This window comes from Argentina silus (genome assembly GCF_951799395.1).
Source record: "Argentina silus genome assembly, chromosome: 8".
In the NCBI taxonomy this organism is placed as follows: domain Eukaryota; kingdom Metazoa; phylum Chordata; class Actinopteri; order Argentiniformes; family Argentinidae; genus Argentina; species Argentina silus.
The window spans coordinates 19,295,215-19,316,754 of record NC_139662.1 but is presented as its reverse complement, the minus strand read 5'-3'; the positions used below and the strand labels follow the sequence as shown (position 1 = coordinate 19,316,754).

At 43.8% G+C, this 21,540-nt stretch overlaps 1 protein-coding gene across 1 annotated transcript in view; it reads right to left on the bottom strand.

Moving 5' to 3' along the window:
- Nucleotides 1-1,091: 1,091 nt before the first annotated feature.
- Nucleotides 1,092-21,540, bottom strand: part of LOC310807814 (acid-sensing ion channel 1-like) — a gene marked incomplete at both ends in the record, with an annotated part of 36,713 nt that continues 16,264 nt past the window's right edge. The window contains 9 exons of the mRNA XM_083674420.1: nucleotides 1,092-1,187; nucleotides 1,857-1,961; nucleotides 2,398-2,477; nucleotides 2,570-2,661; nucleotides 3,019-3,172; nucleotides 3,924-3,980; nucleotides 4,078-4,228; nucleotides 4,333-4,460; nucleotides 4,891-5,041. Coding sequence (XP_083530546.1) covers nucleotides 1,092-1,187; nucleotides 1,857-1,961; nucleotides 2,398-2,477; nucleotides 2,570-2,661; nucleotides 3,019-3,172; nucleotides 3,924-3,980; nucleotides 4,078-4,228; nucleotides 4,333-4,460; nucleotides 4,891-5,041 — 1,014 coding nt within the window. The remainder of the gene's footprint in view (nucleotides 1,188-1,856; nucleotides 1,962-2,397; nucleotides 2,478-2,569; nucleotides 2,662-3,018; nucleotides 3,173-3,923; nucleotides 3,981-4,077; nucleotides 4,229-4,332; nucleotides 4,461-4,890; nucleotides 5,042-21,540) is intronic.

Below are 21,540 nucleotides of genomic sequence, written 5' to 3'. Positions count from 1 at the left end.
TGTTGTGACATTGGGAAAAATGTGAGAATGTTTTACATTTGGGGATAACCTTAGTGGTGATAAAAGAAATGTTTTGACTCATACTGTAGATATAGACATCATGTATAGACATGATGAGAACACTGTTCTATCTCTATGATTTTACTACTCTAATTGTAACATGTCTGGTGTCATTAACATAGGATGTCTTCCGTAACAAATGAACAGGTTCAGCTAATCAGTTGTATTCCCAAGAAAAAAAGAATACAATCGTTTAGTTGGAGAAATCACTTAATTTCTTGACTGCACTTCATCAACTTGAGAAAGTGAACGTGTATCCCTATTGAAGCATCACACACGCACACACACACACACACACACACATACACACACACACACACACACAGACGCACGCACACACACGCGGACACAAAGATGAACACAACACACAACCATACACTCAAACACGGACAAAAGATGCACAGACCAACATGCCAATATACTGCTCACATATACGTAACAAACAAACAAATTATGATGACATAGGCTACATGCAACCCAGTGGGGAGCCCGGAAGATCTTGTCAAACATTCAACAAGTATCTACAAGCAGAGTAGCGTCTATTTTTGACCACACACCCAAAGCTAAAGTCCTTAGCCCGGGTTGTTATGTACTGTACATGTACTGTATTTTCTCATTGTTTTTATCTGCAACTGAGTCTACATGTAGCCCAAATGTAAAAATGTGAAATTACATTCTCAGAAGACAATACACTGACTATTTCATAAACCTATAATATAGGTTGGAATTGCCACTTAAATTACATTGTGATCAAGCAGGCTATGTAGCACTACTCAGTGTCGCACCAGTGAACCCTTCATAGAGAAGAAGGTTTTAAATTCTTGTCAATCATTAGGATTATGTACATAGAGCCTTTTTAACTATCTTCTTACAATGTTTTTGACGCACTCTGTAATTTCGTATCATTCAAACGTTCTCTCAGGAGTTTTAATGTCAGAAAACCCTTGATTTTTCACTCTTTGTAAATGCAATATTTCTGTCTTTTGAAATCAAACTAAAATACTCCACTTCCTTACTCCCTTCTGATTGGCTCAGCAGGTGAAGTCCTCAGAGTTTCTCCGCCCTGCGTGATGAGGTAGCATATTGGCAGAGTATGGAGGCGGTGGATGAGTATTATCATGGAGAGACTGTGGAAGGGATGATAGAGTGGGGGGTGAAATGGACAGTTGGTGAAAAAAGAGGGGGAACATGGGTCAATAACCCAAGAAAAGAAAAAGACAAGTTGTGAACAGACAACGTACAGCCATGCATTTGGTTTGCAGATATGCGCTACATAAAATGCATCAGATTCAAAGAGACTTTGAAGTCCAAGTACCACATGAATAAGCGCTCATTTCATACCTCAATTCATTTTTTTTTTTTTACAAAGACAGATGAGAGGCAACTTGATGGAATTTGATGGGGTGAAGACACATTTCCCAAGCGAATGTACGCTTCAACCTACATTTAAACGACTATCTGCTCTCATCTGGTGCAACGAAGTAATCTTCTGAGAGTACACATACATCAACAGATGACTTGCGGATTGTCATTGCCAATGAAATCTGTGGAGAGTGCTCAGATACTTTGATGTCTGGTCTCCAGCTGTGTGCGAGGCAAAACTCTAAGACGAACGGTACAGCAGCCCCCGCACACACCTATGAATCTTACCAGGTGCGTTTCATAAGAACAGACTCTCTAACACTCAAACAACCTGTTTGGCTTCATACACACTGAATCCTCCATTGAAATGTTTAGATGATGGAGTGTGGCTGTTGCCTCCTCGTAGCGGGAAATGCTTAGTGAAAGTTACTGACGTGACATTTCACATCGTCCAGGCTCAGAACGGCTCCATGGTCGTTGTTGTTGTTGTTGTGCTTGTGTTTCTTATCTGAGCACCGACAGAGCTTGAACTTCATCACCTGGAAGACAGGCACACATACGCACTGCAGTGTCAGTAATTCACCAGAGTTGACAGAGTGGAAAGTCAGGGAAAAGGTGGACATGTTTGATATAGCATAGATAGAGTCGACCCTGTGTGTGTGTGTGTGTGTGTGTGTGTGTGTGTGTGTATGTGTGTTTGTGTTTGTGTGTGTTTGTGTGTGTGTGTGTGTGTGTGTGTGTGTGTGTGTTTGTGTTTGTGTGTGTGTGTCTGTGTGTTTGTGTCTACCTCTTCAAAAGTAATTTGTAGCTGGAATAAATGTTTAATTCTGTTTTTCTGAGAGCTTACAATAATGAGTCAGGAGGGAGGACCTACATGGTTGATTTATACTGTATCAAACTGCAGGTTACACACAGAATTTGGGAATTAGAAAGATTAAAGAGATACAGTAACCCCACAGCTCCAAAAAGGCTCACCTCATAAATGTAGTCAAACAGCTCCAGAATAGTAAGTATACTCGCTCCAATGAAAAGCCCCATCTGACCACCGATATCGCCTGGGACGAGAGAGAGAGAGTAATCTTCAACAAAAGGCTTACATTTCCATCAAAGCATTATCTTTGAGAGTTTCTTATCATCACTGACATACCTAAAAGCCCTGCTACTTCATAGGCCTTCTTCTGCTCGATCGTCTCATAGTTCAGGGCCTCAAAGAAGATGTCCAGAACCAGGATATTGTCACTGTTAAGAGAAAGACAATATATGATATCTAAACATCAAACTGTTTACCATTACAGTACATTGTGCTAACAACGAATATACTAATGTATTGCTTTGTCATGTAATGTGAAATCATAAAGTAATAATCCAGTAGACTTTGAACATGAGGTGGACATGAACACCCTCTGGCAAAATGTCTTCACTATTTTTCTAAAGATATCAGAGGGCAAGAGGTTTCGAAATAGGACACAGCAGCCCTGGCAGAGTACAAAACATCTCTTGCAAGATACCCCATGCTTGCATAACCTTTTCACCAGTGTGTGTGATAACCTTTTCATTGGGGTGTGTGATAACCTTTTCATTGTGATGTCAACTTACGCAATGTACTGCTCCGTCTTATTGTATTTCTTTGCCAGGTACTTGGCAGAGGCTTTGCTGGGGATCTTGACAAAGGACAGCTCTTTACTGAATCTGGTCATGTTGCATGGTGTCTCACACACACAGAAATCATTGTCTCTCTCCACCAGGAAATCTGAGGGCAAAAAGCATGATCACAGCATGACCACTTAGTCTTGTTTTAGTCCACTTCAGTGACATAAAGTACAGTAGGGTCTCAGTTACATTGTAGTGTGTGTGTGTGTGTGTGTGTGTGTGTGTGTGTGTGTGTGTGTGTGTGGTGTGTGTGTGTGTGTGTGTGTGTGTGTGTGTGTGTCTGTAATATGCCATTTAGCTGACGCTTTTATCCAAAGCGACTTACATTGCAGTGAGTGTATATATGGTCAGTATATGTGGTCCCAGCAGGAATCAAACCCACAACCTAAGCGTTGTTAGCGCCATGGTGTACCAACTGAGCCACAGAGGACCATGTGTGTGTGTGTGTGTGTGTGTGTGTGTGTGTGTGTGTGTGTGTGTGTGTGTGTGTGTGTGTGTGTGTGTGTGTGTGTGTGTGTGTGTGCTGCATGCACCCCCCCCCCTCCCGTGTGGGGAAAATAGTTTTTTGAAAAACAGCTTTAAATGCTAATTTTCTCAGAACACTAGTGGGACTGCATTGTCTTACGATTGTCTTATTGTTATGCCGTCCACACTGATAACTATGCCGTCCTATAACTGTTTTTACCCAAAATCCCAGGGCAGAATGGCGGACCCCACGTCATGTGTTGCTGACTCCAACTAAACCGGCGACTTATTTTTTTAAATAAAAGTGTGTGTGTGCGTGTGTGTGTGTATGCACAAGAGTGTGTGTGTGTGTATATGTGTGTGTGTGACATAGATCTCTTCCTTACCAAGAGCTGGATCAGCACACTCTTTGTACAGTTCAGGGGTGCAGTATGGGGCATCTCCTGCACATATAATCAGTGTAAAACACGTTCAGTAAATAACTAATCACCACATCAGGTAAGTCCAGTCTAGTTCAATAGCAGAGCGTGAGTAGTTTACCTGGCATGTGCACCATGCGACAGTTACAGTTCTCCACCAGGTATCGTGTCTCACAGTCGATACGGCAGGCTGTGATGCTGTAGGTGTCAAAGAAGTCCGAGTCCATAGACGTCACCTTACAGTCCCCCCAGGGTGGCGGCAGGTATATCAGCTGAAGCAAAAACACAAAGACAACACACCATGTGTTAAGCCACCCTTCTAAAACTGAAAATAGTAAAACAGTTTTACTCATAAAAACAATGCTGATGTTCCTACCCGCTGTTCCTGGCATGACACAAACGTCTGGAACCCAGGCGCCACCCCGAAGCCCAGCTGGTCGATGAAGGGGGGCTCATCTTGACTGTGGATCTGAACTTTGATCCCAGCCTCAAACGAAGTCTCATCTGTGGGGGGGGGGGCAACAGAGGCTGGGATTAGGCACCATACTGTAGATGCATGGGTTGTTCAACTGAACTGACTCGTACAAACACAGAGATGGTGTTAGTCTGTGTGACAGAGCAACAGACTGTGAGGCGTGTGTGAGCTGGGTAATGAACGTAGTGTACGCACACACACACACACACACACACACACACTCAAAGAGAGAGAGACACAGAGAGAGAGAGAGAGAGACAGAGAGAGAGAGAGAGGGAGGCGAAAAGAAAGGGAGAGAGGCGAAAAGAAAGGGAGAGAGAGGGAGAAAGAGGAGCTTGAGACGAAAGAGACAGAAAGAGAGAGAGAGAGAGAAAGAGAGAGAGAAAGAGAGAGATGACGGAAGTGGGACAGCCACTGACAGCCATGTTTGAAGTGTATGGCCTGCTGTGTTCTCCTCACCTGTCTCTCCCCACACTGGGAGGTATTCATCCTGCTGGATGTCCAGCATGAGCTCCAGCCCGTTACCCATCCCCCCCTTCGTTGTGATGAGAGGAGAACTTCCCTCGCCACCACCGTTAAACGTGTAACACTTCCCATAGCGAGTAAACACCTAAGGAAAAAGATGAGAATCTTTTTAGCAATATTATCTTGTCCCCCCACCTTTGGGAAACGCTTCAACAGAACCACCACCTGAACAACTTCTTAGCCTACCTTAGTTCCTCACAATAACTAGCCACTAGGGGTCAGTGTGAGTCTGAGCTGAGCTACAGCGTACTAACAGTAGTAGATAGCTTTGAGGGTGTTCCCCTGGGTTTGGGGGATGCTCAGCAAGCTCAGTGAGGTGATGGAGATTGGCAGGCAGCCAGTGATTTAACTCACAAGCTCTATGGGTGATAATAGACCTGCCGTTACCATGGAGACACATCATCCCTACAATATGGAGATGGCTGCCCTATCTTTTCGGAACACGGCCTATAGAAGGGACACTTAGACACTCCGAAAGAACTCTCTACTACTATACTAGTACTACTTGGGTATAGGCTTGCATCAGCTGTTAGGATTGCGTGTGACATAACGCCAAAGGGTGTCCTTGTGAACTCTGCAGATGGAGGATTTCAGCTATATGTTAACTCCCAGAGCACATCTGGCAAATTAGAGCATAGCAACGTGTAGAAGGTTTCTGTCTAATGACATAATGTACTGGAAATACACAACAGCTATAAGTGTAGAATTATTCCAGGCCTTGTCAAATTCACAAACAAATCTTTCTTTGATTGGCAGAAACACGTTATTACCCATAACTTGAGGGGTGTGATTTGTGTCACACAGGCCATGCAGTCGAAATGTGAGAGAGAGAGAGAGAGAGAGAGAGAGAGAGAGAGAGAGAGAGAGAGAGAGAAAAAAATAAAATAAAGCTTGGAGCGGTCTATAGCTCAGTGTTATGGCTCAACATGACATGTCTGTGATTAGAGAGGGCTGACAAACAAACAAAATGATTGTGAACGGAGTTGTGGTGCCAAGGGCAGTTAACCATCTCAACCATCGATCACACGCAGTCAGAGCGGGAAGTCTGTGAAGTGGACGATTATGGGATCCATGCTCAGTTTCCTTTACAGTGATGGCGCCGTATAGGCCAGAGAGGCTGGAGAGGCACAGGGGGAGAGGAGAGAGGAGAAGAGGCACTGTGGTGCAAATTATTAAAAACAACGGCTGTTTTCAGAGACATCGAATTCCATTATGTAAATGATCTGGGGTATGACTTTTTTTCCGTCCTTCTCAGTCCAAAGACAATGTGCCTCCCGTTTTCGAATTAGAATTAAGATTAGGTGGGAACAAGCTTTACCTCAGTCACACCATCCTTCTTTTCTATACTAGCTGCTTCTTATCTCTCTCCCTCCATCAACACCTCCTCTAAATCACACATATTCCTTCTGTCCGCACACTGGTGTCCGCACACTCCATCCATCTCCAACCAGTTTTACCCGTTTGACCGTAACATACGTGTCACTTCTCCAGACTGCATGTAAACTACTAAACATACATCTAACCTTCCTATCAGAGGGCGCATGTCTTCGATGAATAAGTGAGTGAATGTATGTGTAAGGTCAGAGTGTGTTCTTTATGAATGAATAAATCAATGTGTGATGTCAGTGTCCGATAGCGTTCTGTTCTTTATGAATAGATGAATGAAGAAATAAATCAATGCATGAATGTGTGATGTCTCCCTCTGATAGCAGCTGTTCTTCATGAATAAATGAAGCCATGAATCAATAGGATAAAGTCAGCTTCAGCGAGAACCTGTTCTTTATGAATACATGAATGAATGAACATGATAGAACGCGATAGAGTCTATTCTTTATTGTCGGAATGCATTGGTGTATGTACGGTAGGCTACTATAGCATCGTGTAGTAATGTTCTGGATGAAGGAGCAGATTCATGTGCCCTTGGCCTGAACTCTATGATAAATGAGTCTTTGATGCATGATCTGACAGTGGCTTTGGAGGCTTTGTCCCTACAGACCTGACAGCATTGGAGGGTATGTCCCTACAGACCTGAAAGCATTGGAGGGTATGTCCCTACAGACCTGACAGCTCAGGAGGGTTTATCCCTAGAGACAGTAATGACACACATAGCACCTTCACTTTCAAATCATTCAAGTTTATTTGTATTTTTGGTACAATTAATCAACAATGAAACTATTACAATACAGGACACCTACTACATCAGTCCACCAGTGGCAACAACAGAATGTATAAGAAAAGTGAAGGAATGTTCAAGTTTCTTTATGAAGACTTGTTTTCTTGCCGCCTTTGACTTTCTCTTACCTTTGACATAATGTCGTTCCCAGACACTTCCGCCCAAATATGCGAAAGGTCTGGTGGACCAACGTGTCAAACTTGGCCTTCATTAAGCCAATAGAAAGACCATTGAAAACGGATGGTGCATAGCCATGTCCCACAGCCCCCCCCCCCCCCCCCCCCCCCCCCCTCGTAGCCGTGTGATTCGCTGAAATCAAATAATAACAAATACTTTTTTTTACTCAGTAACTGCCCTCCCGCTAAGGCCAGGTTTGAGTCATTGTTATTCCAGGCTTATATGCGCTGTGTGCAGTAGCCTAGGGACGAGGTCACCTTTGGCGCTTCCGTAAAGTGACCACTCTACAAAGGAATCACTCCTCTGTACCACGCCCGTAGATCAAACACAGATCTTAAAGAGTTTGCACAGGCTATAATCTTTCTGAGCTCTACAATCAATCAAACCGCCACTCAGAATGAGTTTTCCTGCTATTGAAAAGCACTCAACACTGCGCTGTGGTTAATCGCATACTGTGCATCAACGTGTGTGTGCTTCTTTACAGCCTAGGTGGAATGTAAAACAAGTGGTAAATTACGAATCCTCACACGCTTCTCCAGGCGTTGCGGGACCTCTAATGTAGCCTAGCAATCTCTGAGCGGTTAAAGGCAGCAGGGAGACTTCAACCCATTAGCACTCCAGTAGTTTTACGAGGGAACATGTGTTTTACGAGGGAACATTTCAGACACACAGAGCAGCTCCTGTAAAGTGCAAAGACTTGCTCTGCTATTATTAAGCCACTCTCTTAAAACAACCGAAGCAAAGAGATTTGCTACTGTATTTAAATACAACAGCAGCAATATGGGACAGCAGTGACCGTTCTGCACCTCTAATACTTTTACACGCACAGTTAGTTGTTAAAGACCTGTTGTGTTATCATGTTGTCATTTGCTTGTTGACAGAGCAGGGATTCTGATTAACCTGGAACACCTCCTAAAGCAACCAACTTTCCAAATAACTTTTTTTTCAACATAGACACAGTAGGACACAGATGAGAAAGTTCAACATTATGGGGCGCTTAGTGGCGTAGCATGCTAATGCACATACCACATAATCGCAAGGTTCCTAGTTAAATACCGACCCTCGACACGTCTTGCATGTCATCCCTCCTCTCTCTCCCATCCTTCCTGCCAATCTCTACTGTCTCTATCCCAATAAAGCAGAAATGCCCTAAAAACATATTTAAAAAAATAAAATAATAATAAAGTTCAACATTATAAATGTAGAGGTATGCTAGAAGTACAGGCTTGTGTTGCCATGGTGCCGACCAGGGTCTGACATGTTGAGACCTGCCTCTTCTATCTGTCATGTCTTCCAATCTGAAGGGGAACTAAGAACACTAGAGGACAGCAGGGCTTACTACTGGGGATTGATGTCTGTGAAAGAGGGAGAGATTGCAACTCAAAGGCTTTGTGATCAGTTATCATGGAGCCCAATCAGTCACGTTAGAGAGCAAAGGTACAACACAAAGGTACACCAACAACACCTGACATCCTCTTCTCTTCTGTTAGTACAGTTTTCTGTTCTGCTATTGACTGTTTGGGTCTTAAAACAGCTGAGTCACCAAAACTAATGACAAGCTTAAAAAAAACACCTAAGGCCACCCCAGAGGGAGGATTTAAAAGACCAGAGCTAGCACGACTGATAGTGACACATACAGAGAGAGCGTGTGGCAAATTGGCTGCATGTGTGCTAATGACATCTAAAAAGCACAGACGCTTCAGAGTTGCTTGTCAAATTTGTCACGATGCTCAAGGAGCAGTTCTGCACTGTTAGGAAGAGAAGAAAATAACTGTCGGGAACAAGTGAACTGTAGTAAACCTCAGAGCTTATAGGCTTGAAGATGGCTAAATGAAAGACCACAACTGTAAGTTAGTGTGCCTCTTAATTTGTCCCCAGACAGTACAATAGGAAGAGAAACTCCGCAGACTATCGCTGGCAATACTCCAATTCCATTAATGACCAAAAAACAATGTTTTAAGTGAGAAGTTATGGCTTGTTAAAAGCTGCAAAAGACAGGAAATTCAAAATGACCACAACCACATATAACTTCACCAATGTACTAACAAGGTTTTCCAGCACACAGCTTTGATACCTGCTATAGTACTGTATGTTGGTCTACATAGAAGAATATGGATAGGCTCAAGTTATATTATATACAAATATGTGATGTGTGCAAACTATATACCTGCATCACCAGCTGTGTTTCCTCAGCCTATTGTCTGAGGTAGGGCTGCAGAAGCCCCCAAATGACTTTTAGGTCTGATAGGTGGGGCACAACAGACCTTTTCAATGGAACACTGACCTACATATTCTTCTGTATGCAGCCTGACCTCTATGGGTTTGTATTATCACTCTGAAGGGTATGCATTAGGCTGTAGTGGTGAGTACTTGTTGTTTGAAGTACAGTAGACCAGCATACAGCACTATAGCAGGTGTCAAGCCGGTGAAGTTATGGGTGGTTGTGCTCATTTTGAATTTCCTGTCTTTTGTGGGTTTTGACAAGCCATAACTTCTCACTTATTTTGGTCATTAATTTCCATGGTTTTACACCGGAAGGTGATCTGCTGTTAAATTAGAAAAATGTGATCCGGTCAATTAATAATCAAAATAATTTAAGAATGAGGCTTATTCATAAATATGACAGTGGCTGACATGTTTGGATACAAAACAAAACTTGGATTGCCTGCTGCTATGGTTAGAGTTTGTATAGTAATAACAACCGGAAAGTAATTGATCATCCCGATAAATAACAAATGCAAACTTTTGGGGCAAGCTTGCAGTTAATTGGCTGGACCTAGCTACAGTACATCACCGGCATTGGAGGACATATTATGCCATCATTGGCATTTTATTAGGTTATTTACACGATTGTCTTAGAGGAGCATCAAAGTTTGGACATAACAGAGAGCCCATAAATCAACCACACCTCTTGACTGTCCTGTTTTGAATGCTACGGCCAGGGAGGGGCTGTCCAGGGGCAAGGCCGATACGGCAAATGATCAGTTACACATTATTAGCATGAATAGCAAGATAGATTTCTGGTTTATCGGGCATAGGCTACATTGACGTTAGGGCATACATCGTTATCCCTGCAAAGGCACCCCTTTCAGCAATGTCATTATGATGACCTAGCTTTTACATACATACTGTAGTCCTCTAGCTAAAGATAAAGTTGAGCTGTGATGATGTAGCCCATGGTTAGCTGTGTGTTGATGTGTTAAAACGGTAAAACGAAAACAGTATTTGTAATCACACCCAAACCCCATAATGTTCACTAAACCTCTTCATTTTTTGATTTGATCTCAGTGAATATCGTAGCCAAGCTCTGACCCATCCATCCATCCATCCATCCATCCATCCATCCACATTTTGAAACTAACCGCAGGGCAGCACATTTATAACAGCTGTCACAACACAGCAGTCAACAGCAGTGTTGTTGCTGCTATATATTTATGTTCTTGCAAAAGCTTAGTTCACGTTAGACTAGCATTCATCAAAACAGCTAGCATTTTGGTCTTCACCATACATAGTGTATGGGCAGGTGAATGCGATATTTTATAAATTGAATAAAAACTGTATTACTTACATACTTAACACGATCGTGATGCAATGCTCTGGGACATAACCTGATGGGACCCGAAAGCCGCATCTTAATCGGTTGTGGGGAAATTGCTGTACGTCTGACTAGAGAAATCTGAATTTATATGCTAATTTTTTAAGGTACCTCGTAAACGAAAACGGCAGAATTATTGATACAATATTCAGGGGACGTGTAGACATTAGCACGGTGAGCAGACCTACGAAATGGCATAACAATCAGTGGTCAAATGGTTGAGAAATTAGCAACGGCGATTTGGCATTTTCAATGGTAGGCAGAACGGAGATATAACCAATCGCCCAATTCTCCAAAAGGGAGCTGTATATGATTTTAATTCTAATTCTTTAATGCTGACTATTTTCCCCCCCCAAAAGGTAACTATTGTTCCACATCTTTTTTCAATATACAGTACAGTACTGTATGCCCATTCCATTGTCATGAATTACATGTCAAAAGACCTTATTGTATTATGTACAATCCTAGTGGCCTTCAAATCACCTCCACACAATTCACAGAGGTCAAGTCTCGAATAATAAGAGACAATTGATCACCCGATAGCCTCCACTGTCAATCCATTGACTGTGAGGCACGGTACAGTAGCGCATTAGGAGAGGTTTAGGCTGTAGGCAGAGCTCTGTAATGATCACTAATGGGCGAGGACAGCATGTCCTCAGGCACCATTGACCATAGAGGAGAAAGGACAGAGCAGGAGTTGTAGACTGGTACTTTTCCATCAAGTCTGTTTGCAGGGGCGGGAGGGGGTGGGGGCGTCAGAGAACTATCCTGCATCTCATGAGTTGATCATCTGAAATTCAGCTACGCCTAGCTTATCCCAATTCAATTCTGCTGAGACAATTTTTGCAAAATACAATCGGTCACGTACAGTTAGGCTACAATAATTTGCGCCATAATCGCCATTGTTTCACCACAGACCCTTTCACCACACCCTTTCATCAACATACTATCTGGGTTTTAAAGGAAAGATTCACTCATGATTACCATTTCACTTTCTCCCTCACACAATGAGAATTTGTTCCCCCCTCCATTGCTCCTTCCTTCCCTGCATCTCTCTCTCTCCCCTTTCGTCTCCTCTGAGCTATGATGTTATATTCCCAACGGACTCCTCTCCGTCTCGTCCTGCACTACTCCCCCCCCCCCCCCCCCCCCTTCCCTCCCGCTCCTTCAGTTTGATGAATATTTTACAGGCTGGCAGAGATGGCCCTCTTCTCTCATCCTACTCCCAGATGGGGCCCAGCTTCTCAGTACCTATCACCTTCACAGGCGATAGCATCATAGTATGGGGCGAAAGACACAGAAGCACAGAGAGAGAGAGAGAGAGAGAGAGAGAGAGGAGAGAGGTAGGTAGAGAGAGAGAGAGAGGGAGGGAGAGAGACACGGGGAGACAGAGAGCGAGAGAGAGAGAGAGAATGGGGAAGCATATCATATAAAGGAGCCAAGTATTCCTCCACTTTAGTATCAGATACCTGGTGAAGTAAAAGCCACCGCTTTTTGAATCACCCTGGGTGAGTTGACCTCAGGTAGCACTCCATATATTGCAGTTGTAGTGGATTTGGTTCAAAGGTTTGTCTGTCCTTATATTTTTCAAATGTTTTTGATTATAGTGTACCTTCTTTATCACACCTGCATCTGAATGAAGTAGGACTGCTATGGACAAGCTACGGTAGCGAGGGAAAGGATATTATGTATTGATTTCTTGACAGAGATACAGTACATTATGTGGGGTACACAAGTAACAGAAATGAACACAGAAAGGTTAGCCTTGAAATTCATTGAATACCAATCAAACATAAAATGTCACCCTCTAGTCCTGTGTCAGTAAAGGCAACACAGCTTGAGGACAATAACAGATACTCTCAAATAGTGTTGGATAGATAGAGTCTGTATGCCAGTGTCTGGCTCAAGGGGCGTCTAACTGGCCATTTAAAGCCATCTCTGGGATACTGAAAGGACATTAGTCTTTCAAGACAGAGAAAAAAGCAGGCGAGCCTGTTTGCCCCACCTCCTGCTGCTGTTTTACTGAAATTACCAGAAAGTTCTGCCTTACTAAACAAGGATATATACTAAATAGCTATTCAAAAATGGCCCTTTTTTAAAGCTATTGTATTGAAGTCGCTCCAGGGGAAATAATATACATGGGATTGGAGATTTCAATCTCAGACATAAATGTGTTTGGATTGCTGGCTCCCACTCTGTCTGAGGCATACAATGTTCTATGCAATATCTCATTCAGCAGTCAACCTATAATTCTCCCCAGAGTGAACACAATGAGGTTTGAGTGAGACAGTAAACAGCCGCTCAGGGGGCTGAGCCATTCCCTGTCTGCCAGGCTTAGTTTATACGGTATCACACCGAGCCTCCAGTATGGACATACTGCACATTACAGTTGTTTTGGGTACCATACTAAATACATAATAGCCCTCAACCTCTGTGTGATGTATAAAAACATCAAAAATGTTAACCATCAATTTGAACCTCTGAGGAAAAACCTCAGACGACACTACCAACTTCACTGGCCACATCTAATACTTGTTACTTACTATCACAGAAGGCGAAGTGTCTCCTGCACCTACAGTGCTATAAGACACACACACACACACACACACACACACACACACACATGTAGATGGAAGGAGAGGATGACAGACTGAGGGATGGACAGACAGACAGACACACAGACAGGCAGGCAGGCAGACAGGCAGGCAGGCAGGCAGACAGGAGGGATATATCTATTCCAGAGAAAAACGGATTTCCAAAACAATGTTTGGGGTTGCTAATTTCTCCTCCAGTGACTGCAGTAGATACAGTACAAACAGAAACAGGGCATGTGTCCTGTACTAACAGTGGCGGCAGCCTAATGTACAATCCCCGACCTTTCCATTTCCCTCATCTTTTTAATCATCCAACACATCAGACTACCGGTTGTGCATTCCTCCTACAATACCCACGCTCGCTGCTGTGAGAGACGTGGCAGGCTCAGAGGCCATCTCAGCAGATAGCTGTTAACTCCAGTGTGTTTGGTCGTGTACAGCTGAGTAAACTTCAATGGATAAACAGCCGGAGGGCTAGTCGATGGGGGAAGGGGAGAGGCCCTGGAACTGTCTGCAGACCGTGTCCTACTGTAGAAGACAGCTCTCTGCGGCTCCCAGGATGTCAGCAGATTTAGTCTACAGTATAATCTGAACCAAGTGAAGTAAGACACCCAGTTTGACATCCAAGCCTTTCTGAAAACACTGTGGCATTTTATGTATACTACCACACCTGGTATTTTAGTTGTCTTTCTAAAAGAGAGCCTGTCAGTCACCTTGTTTCTTCTGAGTGTTCTACAATGAGGATCAATCAGAACTCCCAACTAGTGTTCTAGAATTTAAAGAACATTCATCAGCACTGCTTCCCTATTTTGAAAGGAAGCAGTGCTTTTCATAACATCCTCTCCTGGAAGGAATCCCAGACCCAGAAATAACACTTGTGGGTGGGTGTTGTCTTCTAATGAGGAGCACATTGTTGTGTTGAGCTGGCTGATTGCCTGCCTGGCTGGCACCCGGCACCCTGCAGAGAGGAAGGTAAGAACTCGGCTGGGCTAAAGGTCCTCCAAACAAGTCATCAGAGGTGAGGGTTTCAGTATAATGAGGTGTGTGTGTGTGTGTGTGTGTGTGTGTGTGTGGGTGTGTGTGTGCGTGCGTGTGTGCGTGCGTGCTAGTCTGCTAAGCAATATCTTAGAAAAAACAAAGATGAAATGTTATCCATAATCACCTCACATCAGACGAGAGACCATTAAGTAAAGCATTACTGAGCATTTTACCATATTTAGGTAAATTGGTTATAATAATGCTATTTCAATTCATATTCTGTGTATTCATATTCTACATCTCTGTTTATTCATTAAATTCTTATAATGTTTTCACACTCAAATCAATAGTTCCTTCAGTTCCATAATGATATAATTACTTTCATTATTTCATGGTTAGGTGCCTTTTAATTTCTTTTGATACGGTATCTAAGGTAAATGAGCAGAATCAAATCCAATTTTCCTGAATTCACCACACATGAGATGTTCTGCGTTGCTTGCAATTCTCCCATTGTAAAATGTAGAGCAAAGTGTGCTGCACCATGGGGAATGCTGCTGCGTGTGCTTTACCACAGACTCCCACAGTACTCTAGAAAAGAGCCACATCAATAAGTCAGGCAAACCTCTACATAGAAACACAACAACACACACAGACGCACAAACGCACGCACGCACGCACACACACATGCACGCACGCACACATGCACACAAACAGGCTTTCAGATTTTCAGTGTGCTGTGTCTGCTGCCATCTAACACCCTACTGTGGCGGTTTAAATAAGGCAGTCAAGCCTCTTTAAGCTGTGAGGAGATCCACCCTGGAACACTCCTGCCACTCAGGGCCCCTGGCAGCCAGCCCAGAGCTGAGCTTACAGGGGTGTTGTATCCCCAGGTTACACGAGACAGGTAGCGTGAAAAGCCATAACCTTCATTAATAAGGAAACATCAAAAGGCAGATAGTAGCACTTCTGGAATAGATATAGAGGTCTGGGTGAGGTGTGCATTTTGTCTGTCTGTCTTCCTGCCTGCCTGTCTGTCTGTCCATCCCTCAGTCTGTCATCCTCTCCTTCCATCTGCCTGCCTGCCTGCCTGCCTGCCTGTCTGTCTGTCTGTCTGTCTGTCTGCCTGCCTGTCTGCCTGTCTGTCTGTCTGTCCATCCCTCAGTCTGTAACCCTCTCCTTCCATCTGCATGTGTGTTTGTGTGTGTGTGTGTGTGTGTGTGTGTGTGTACCATGTTTTTGACTGTGTGCAGTGTAAGTCCCCTGCGGTATTTGTCATCCTTTGTCTGTGTGTTTGTCCACCTGTCTGCCTGTCTGCAGCGATTGTCATCCCGTCTGTGAATCTGTTCGCCTGTCTGCCTGTCTGTCTGTCTGTCTGCCTGCCTATCTGCCTGCCTGCCTGTCTGTCTGTCTGTCTGCCTGCCTGCCTGCCTGCCTGTCTGTCTGTCTTCCTGTCTTCCTGCCTGCCTGCCTGTCTGTCTGTCTGTCTGTACATCCCTCAGTCTGTCATCCTGTCCTTCCATCTGCATGTGTGTGTGTGTGTGTTTGCGTGTGTGTGTGTGTGTGTGTTTGTGTGTGTGCGTGTGTGTTTGCGTGTGCGCGCACGTGTGTATCTATGGGTCTGGATTGACGGGACTAAAAATTTACTGGGACTAAAAACGATCTTTATTACATAACGTGTTACGATTTTCTGCATCAGATGTTTTCAGATATCCTCTTTTTCATCAGACTATCAAAAGGCAAGCTAAGTATTTGGAATTGATATTCCAAAACGACCACCAACCAACCACCAACTATCAACTACCAACAGGGAGCTCTTGAGAGAAATCGGGCCCAGTCTCATAAATTAATTCCTTCATCACTCAGACTCCTGTTGCTTTTGCTGCAGTCTGGACGGCAGGAAGACTGCCTAAGGGAATGTGCCGGCAGTCCTTCCCCCAGTGAACCCCTTTCGGCGTGACAAATTTCACACTCTGCTGAGAGAAATCTGCTGAGGCTACAGATTTCCCAGGCTGTCACACGGTGCTCCTGAGCACATAGACATTAATTCATTCCCAGATAGCGTATGTAAGCAACTATGACTCCCCAAACACTCTGGGTCGCCACAATCACTTTTTTTGTGGAATCGCAGAGCGACAGGAAGCTGAGATTCAAGCTGGCAGGGATGATAACCCGTTACGCCTCGCTGGCCACAGCAGCGCCAGCATGAGGAGTGTGAGGACGGACATCACACAGGTTCCAACACGCGGAAAGGTTGAGGTTCTCAACACACCAGACAGAGTAGCGTATGTACTTCCTGCAATTTCCTATCTAGCCACCAGCTGGCTGCGATTGAATATGAATCTAATATTCTTTAGAAATACTCCAGGTGCCAGTGTTTATACAGGGAATAATTCATACTCTTAGTGTTTTTTAAACCTAAGGGAGTGTTAACCTTGTGCCACCCTTGCTTTGTGCGCAATGCCTCAACGTCAACACAGACATTCAGCTAAACAGGGAATCAATAGTCTTTGCCTCTCTGTGTGTGTCCTTTGGTTAGGAGGGATAGTTTTTGGCTGTGAGTGCTCAAGACAGGCCCAGAGAAATGAGCTCTCAGAGCTGAAGCCTCCGCCTCCCTGCTGTGCCCTGCCGGAAAGAAAAGGACAGCAGGGGATGACAATCGCCGCAGGGGACTTACACTGCACACACACACACTCTCGGGCACACGCGCACACACACACACACACTCACAGGCACACGCACACACATGCACATGCTTGCGCACACACACACACACACACACACACACACATACAGACACACACACACACACGCGCACACACACACCTCACACACACTTCGGCATGCATGTACAGGCGTGCCCAAAAGAACACTGCTTGACACAGTTGCTAGAAGAGGGCCATGGGTTCAGGGTAAAAATCAAACCAGGACAAATTAATCTGCCTCTGAATTATGACAAAAAGGTTGTGAAGGGTGGTGGCTTGGAGCTTAATAAACGTCTCCTTGTGTAAGTCACACCAATAGAACAGGCAGGGAGAACAGTGCTCTTGATTTGAATATACAGTACATAATAGTGATATGCAATCATTTTATATACATAATTGGTTTCATTTGCAACACATTTAGAATAATTGGGAGCAACAACACATTTAATATTATGTATGAGTTAACATTTCAGTAAAAAGGAGCAATGATGAACACTGAAGCTTACCACTCCATGACGAATGAATATGAAATTGAATTTTTTTTTTGTTGGTACGGTAGCACTGCTTTCAAACTGGGCTGGCTCTTGCAGATGCTTCAGGATAATCTTCTCCCACCACAATATCTCAGTTTCTCTTCTTTTTTTTTTCAGTCAAATGTTAACTGAGTATTTTGTGAAATGAAATCCCACTAGGTTGAGACAGAGTGGATCACACACTGGTGTGAGAATCCAGGGTCGGGGGTCGAGGGTAGACCTCACAGACATGTACTCTGGGCACAGCACTCCAAACATGCTGAGGTTACCATGGCGACACACAAGAGAGACAGCAGGAGGCTGACTTGATCACTAGTTGTTGGAAAGAGGCCTGAGGGAATCAATAAACTACATGTACATGTAGGATGTAGGTCAGGTACTGTTCGGAGTTGAGTGACTCCCTCAGGCCTCTTGGTGTGTGTGTGTGTGTGTGTGTGTGTGTGTGTGTGTGTGTGTGTGTATGTGTGTGTGTGTGGCATGTGCGTGTGATGCCTTTCCTTCTCACTAATGTCTGTTGTCCTATTCATACAGTCTTGCACATTAACAAAGGTTCAGGTCCACAAAGACACTACCCCATGGCCATTTTAAACAAAAACAACATTGCATTAACACTGCTTTTTAGTTGCATCCTTATACACTCACTGAACACTTTATTAGGAACACTATACTAATACTGGGTAGGGCCTCCCTTTGCTCTCAAAACAGCCTGAATTATTCGTGGCATTGATTCCACAAGATGTTGGAAACATTCCTTTGAGATTCTGGTCCAGGATGACATGATTGCATCACGCAATCCCTGCAGATTTTTCAGGTGCACTTTCAAGCTGTGAATGTCCTGACATGGTGCATTATCATGCTGGAAGTAGCCATTAAAAAATGGGTAAATTGTGGCCATGAAAGAATGCACATGGTCAGCAACAATACTCAAATAGGCTGTGGCATTCAAGCAATGATTGATTCGTATTAATGGGCCCAAAGTGTGCCAAGAAAACATTCCCCACACCATTACACCACCTCCACCATGAGAAGGTGTACAGGTGTTCCTAATAAAGTGTTCAGTGAGTGTATATCGGTCATGATGGAAAAAGGTACAGTATACATTTTCTATATGTCATTATTTCACAGCCGTTATATGACAAGGGAAGTAAAAACATTTATTACATATTATATTATTATTATATAAGTTATAATATAACTTCAGTGCTTTACTTAACATTGACATAAGCCATATGAGCGCTTTCTCCATGCACTATGATGGAATAAACACTGTTCTTTCTGACACCGTTTGAGATTTAAACCCACAACCGTTCATAAATAATATTCTCACAATTGTTGTACAACATCAGTTTGGTTAGTTTTTGACTGTTGCACATCTGTGACACAATTGAAAACGCCTGTGGTTTCAAAGGTTTCAATAATCTCAGCAGCTATGAATGCAATTCCATTCAAATGAATACACTCAGGCAGAATTTGACTCATTAGGAGCCTTATCTGGGGTAAAACTCAGCGTGTCAGACACCTGGGGCTTAACATGGATGACAATAATTGAGAGAAATGAGGTAGCTGTATTCAAAAAGACATCGGAGAAACTAGTAGACATCTGGTAAGAAAAAAAACACAAGCATCAAACAGAAATACCATTAATAAAAGATTAGTCTAAGTTGGTAGGTTCACTTAGGGCCGGAGATGGAGCTGGGGAATAGGGCAGCTCAAATGAGTTTCCTGAAAGAAGAGGAAGGAGGGACATGCAGTGAATAAGGCAGAGGCATACAGTATTTGTCTGGAACTCTGCACATATTTCCTAGAGTGAACTAATATAAATCTGTTGTTTTCCACTCCTGATTAATCAAGGCCTGTAATACACGTGTATCCCTTATGAGATCAATATTACCCATAACACCATCGCCTCAACTGCCAGGCTTATAGCTTTCTGAGACTTACGGCCTGTCCTGACTTATGTGCTGTCTCCAGAAAGACCCCATTTACATTCTCTGAGCATTTGAGTGCAACAGCAATCACTTTCTCTTTATATCTAAACCCCAGCCTCTACCACGCTCTCTCTCTCTCCATGTTATCTGCGTCTGCTTCTCTCTGTGAAGGGTAATGGACAAAATCTTTCCCCCTTCTTCCATATCTGAGCCTGACCAGCCCACGACCACAAAATGAAGTCATTTGTGAATGTCAGTCTTCAAACTCTTAACGAGACACACAAAATGGACGCCACTCACTCGGCTGTCCCTGCCCCCTGCTATCAGTCAGTAATTAAAAACAACATAAGCCTTACAGTAATAAGCCGTCAGAGATGATAACAGACCTTTTAAACAAACACACCCCCTCGTTACCAGCCAACAATAGGAGTGATAATGGGGTGACAATCACTGAGAAAAAGCTGAAGCAATTCCAAGGATGAGGGCAAATGTTACGGTTCTTCATCTCAATGTTGTCTTTTCGCACACAGTACATTTTCAAGTCAGAAAAGACCCTCCGATCTTTGCTCCGTACAGTATAAATAGGAACAATGCCACTGCTGGCATCTTCTAATTAGAATTTTACGCTTACAGTACGATTTGGGGAGAGTGACTGCGTACAGTATGATGATAATTCTTAACAAGATATGCATGCCGGAGGTGAAACAAAGCCAAGGACACAGGCTTTGTTGAGTTCTCCATTCCAGCTGGCCTTTTCTGCAGCCATCAGTCAAGTACACTAGACCTCCGTTGAGCTCCGGGCTACACAGGGGGGGTAAAGAAGGAGTCACGTGATTCCTGATAGTGAGCAGAGTAATTAAGGCCTGAGGGGTGTTGGAGAGTCTCTCCAGCCTGCTCGACCTCGCTCACACTCCCACAGATCACGCTGCTGTTGTGTACCCTTCTGAATGTGAACGTATTGTTTCCTTCCTAATTGAGCCCGAGTGTTATTGAGGAAAGGGAAGGAGAGCAGGCTGAGGCTTCGGCAGCTCCTGCAGGGATCATCAGCAGCATGAGGAGACCGAAGCTGTTGTCTCCAGGAGTATAATAAGATAACACAGTTACGCTTAACAGGTGTGTCCCTGTCAGATGAAGGGCACAGAGAGAGAGAGAGAGAGAGAGAGAGAAAGCCAGGAGAGAAAACAACACTGACAAGCAGCTCTGGTGCTAGGCTACACTTATCAGAATAGCATAAACAAAACAATGAGCAAAGAAAGAAAAAAATGAAAGGAAAAACAGAAAGAAAGAAATAGAAGCCTATCTGTCGTCCTTTGGGGCTCAGTTGGTAGAGGATGGCGCTAACAACGCTTAGCTCGTGGGTTTGATTCCTGCTGGGAGCATGTATACTGGCTCACTGCAATGTAAGTCACTTTGGACAAAAGCGTCAGCTAAATGGCATATATTATATTATATTATATATGGTGTTTCAGATTGACATTCTGAAGGACGGGTTTAGGGTGCAGATTCGAAGAGGTGAACTGTGTCCCGTTTTTTGTCGGCCGTTTGGTTATCAATCAGTCGAGTGTGTGAAAATGCGTGTTTTTGGTTTGCAGCATGTGAGCAATGTGAGTTTCATTTCCTCTCATTGTACTGCATAAACAGGAGAGACGGATAATATTTCCCTTGTAGAGCGTGGGAGGTAAACACATTAGCATTAGGGTGAACAGTCACAGCCAGAGAGAGGGATGTAGTGTCTCTTCTGTTGGTTTGCGTTTCACCTTGGGTACTTGAGTGATCCAATTACAGTCCAGCAGCTCTTTGGTTGGCTCAAGAGTCTACTTGTCATGACTAAATCAGACGGTGATTAAAAGGTTGGGATGAGATCCATGGAGGAGACGTGGCGGCTCTCCACCCCTGTCGTTGTG